General features: G+C 53.9%; 1 protein-coding gene across 1 annotated transcript; it reads right to left on the bottom strand.

The window, feature by feature from the left end:
* Positions 1-461: 461 nt before the first annotated feature.
* Positions 462-1082, bottom strand: EAH_00068090 (hypothetical protein; the record flags this gene model as incomplete). The annotated part of the gene is made up of 2 exons (XM_013392346.1): positions 462-898; positions 1049-1082. 2 exons carry the CDS (start codon positions 1080-1082, stop codon positions 462-464), a joined length of 471 nt encoding a protein of 156 aa, XP_013247800.1.
* Positions 1083-2210: the final 1128 nt, after the last annotated feature.

Here is a 2210-nt window from a genome sequence, read left to right as displayed (position 1 = left end):
ACACACAAGCAGATATCCAACTCATTGTACAGGCGCACGTGCAGAATAAGATATCTGCAAAGATGCGCATTGGCTTCCACACGTCAGACGCATCGCATAGGGTTCTGGACACTCTGCGTGTGTGCTTGCTGCTTCTGGTTCCCAAGGAAACCCTAGCTACTTTCGGTATTTTTGGTCTACACAGGGGTTAGGCGGGAGCAGAAACGTACACGCGACGACGTACCTGGGGATCCGAAATCTCGCTACCCACGATCATATAAGCTCCCTTGCTGCCCGGCTGGCCAATTATGAACTCGAAGAGAACAGCTGTTTTACTTTCACCTTGCGCAGCGTGCAACGGCTCTACTGATTGCATGTTGGTGCCTCCCGGAGAAGGCGAAGTTATCTGTGCATCTAAAGGTGAGACTGTCTCGCCTGAGGATAGGTTGCTGCTTTGAGTTGATCCTTCCCCAGGGGAAGCGCTACCAGAGGAATCGTCCTCGGGCAAACCTGACTTCAGACAAGATCTCCTCGACAAGCGAGAGAATTCTCTCGGAAAGGCCTAGAGCAGCCTCTTCGTCTTCTGCAGACTTTGCCGCAGACTCGATATCATGGAAAGGGGTTGGTGAACCAGCCTGTTGCCAATCGGACCCTCCGTGCCACATCTTGCTCAGCGGCTCCCCGTCATCTTCACTCTCCTCTCCAAAAGGATCTCCCCATGAGGGGTCTCGTGGTCTCTTGTGGCTGTGGGCAGCTGTATCTGATGAGGGTTCTCCCCCCCCGCATACTTCTGGAGCGGAGCCTGCACTCCCACCACCTTTTGTCTCCTGCTCTCCAGCCAACCTTCGCCCCACACGTTTTTGTAGCGCCTTTTTACTGAACGCCCGGCAGTGGGACAACAGGAACAGGATAGCAAGAGCTGAAACAAATGCGCCAAATGCGACGGCAGTATGGTCGTTATGCCGCTTGTTGTGCAACGGGCTAGACGAACCACCGTTCACATCTCCCCGTGTTCGTCCCCTTCTCGGTGCTGTGGGTGGGAACGACAACTCACGTGCGGCACCCTCACTAAAACGGTCGGTCAGAGACAGAAATTCCGACATGGGTTGTGAGCTAGGCGCTGAATCCACCCCCCGGACCCTGGTTCTGGTTACGGGTTCTGCGCACGTGATGGCTAACCTACGAACAAATGCACCAAGTGCGACGGCAGTACGGCCGTTGTGCCGCTTGTTGTGCAACGGGCTAGTGGAACTGGCGTGCACATCTCCGCGGGCTCGTCCCCTTCTCGATACTGTGGGTGGGAACGGCAACTCACGTAGGGCACCCTCACTAAAACGGTCGGTCAGAGACAGAAATTCCGGCATGGGTTGTGAGCTAGGCGCTGAATCCACCCGCCGGACCCTGGTGAGCTAGGCGCTGAATCCACCCGCCGGACCCTGGTTCTGGTTACGGGTTCTACGCACGTGATGGCAAACCTACCGAAGATATTCAACTCATGTTATGCCCATCCCCAAAGGATGCGCACTGGAGATTTTCAAATACTGCTCAAGCAAGCAGGCTCTAAGTTGTGACGCTTCACGCTGCTCGCAACCGCAGGGGAAGGAATGGCCAGATCTCGCAGGATGCGTAGGTATCGAGAGATGATTACGAGCCGGAACCAGTGATCTGACATTCCTTGCTTGAGAAGAAGCCTACTGATAGCCCAAGCATCCAAGATAAAGGAATTCGCGGGGTGTATTACCTGGGTTCTGCAGCAACGCGCCATCTGCGCCGCGCTGGATGCACGTACCAATGCAAGATGCCCGTGGCGGGGACAGTGTTCCCCTGCAGAGACACTGATTTGCCTGCGCTGCTGCTCTAGAGACAAGTCGGAAACGTCGCCTGCTACCATATATAGTTGTGCTTTTGCTAAATATATTGGATAGAATCAACTGTAGCAGTGTACATAACGAAGAATAAACTCGTAGAGGATTTGGTCGTTCGAGTAGGTCGAGCAACCTCTGCTCAGAAGCTACGACTGATGCTTGTGCGTGGCGTGGGCAAACAAGTCCGCAAGCGATATGAATAGGGCTTCAGAGCACTTAACAATCTTTCATTGAATGAATAATTATCAAACTATGGATTATGCAGAATGAGGAGCTTAGCCTCCAGGCGGCCGATCATCACTTCAGCAGCCCATAACCCAGTTGCGGCGTTGCTACGAGAACTATTGCTCTGAGCCGACGGCTTGG

The sequence above is a fragment of the Eimeria acervulina genome, genomic scaffold (genome assembly GCF_000499425.1).
Source record: "Eimeria acervulina Houghton genomic scaffold, Eah_scaff3076, whole genome shotgun sequence".
In the NCBI taxonomy this organism is placed as follows: Eukaryota; Apicomplexa; class Conoidasida; order Eucoccidiorida; family Eimeriidae; genus Eimeria; species Eimeria acervulina.
This window is presented reverse-complemented; position numbering and strand designations above follow the sequence as displayed.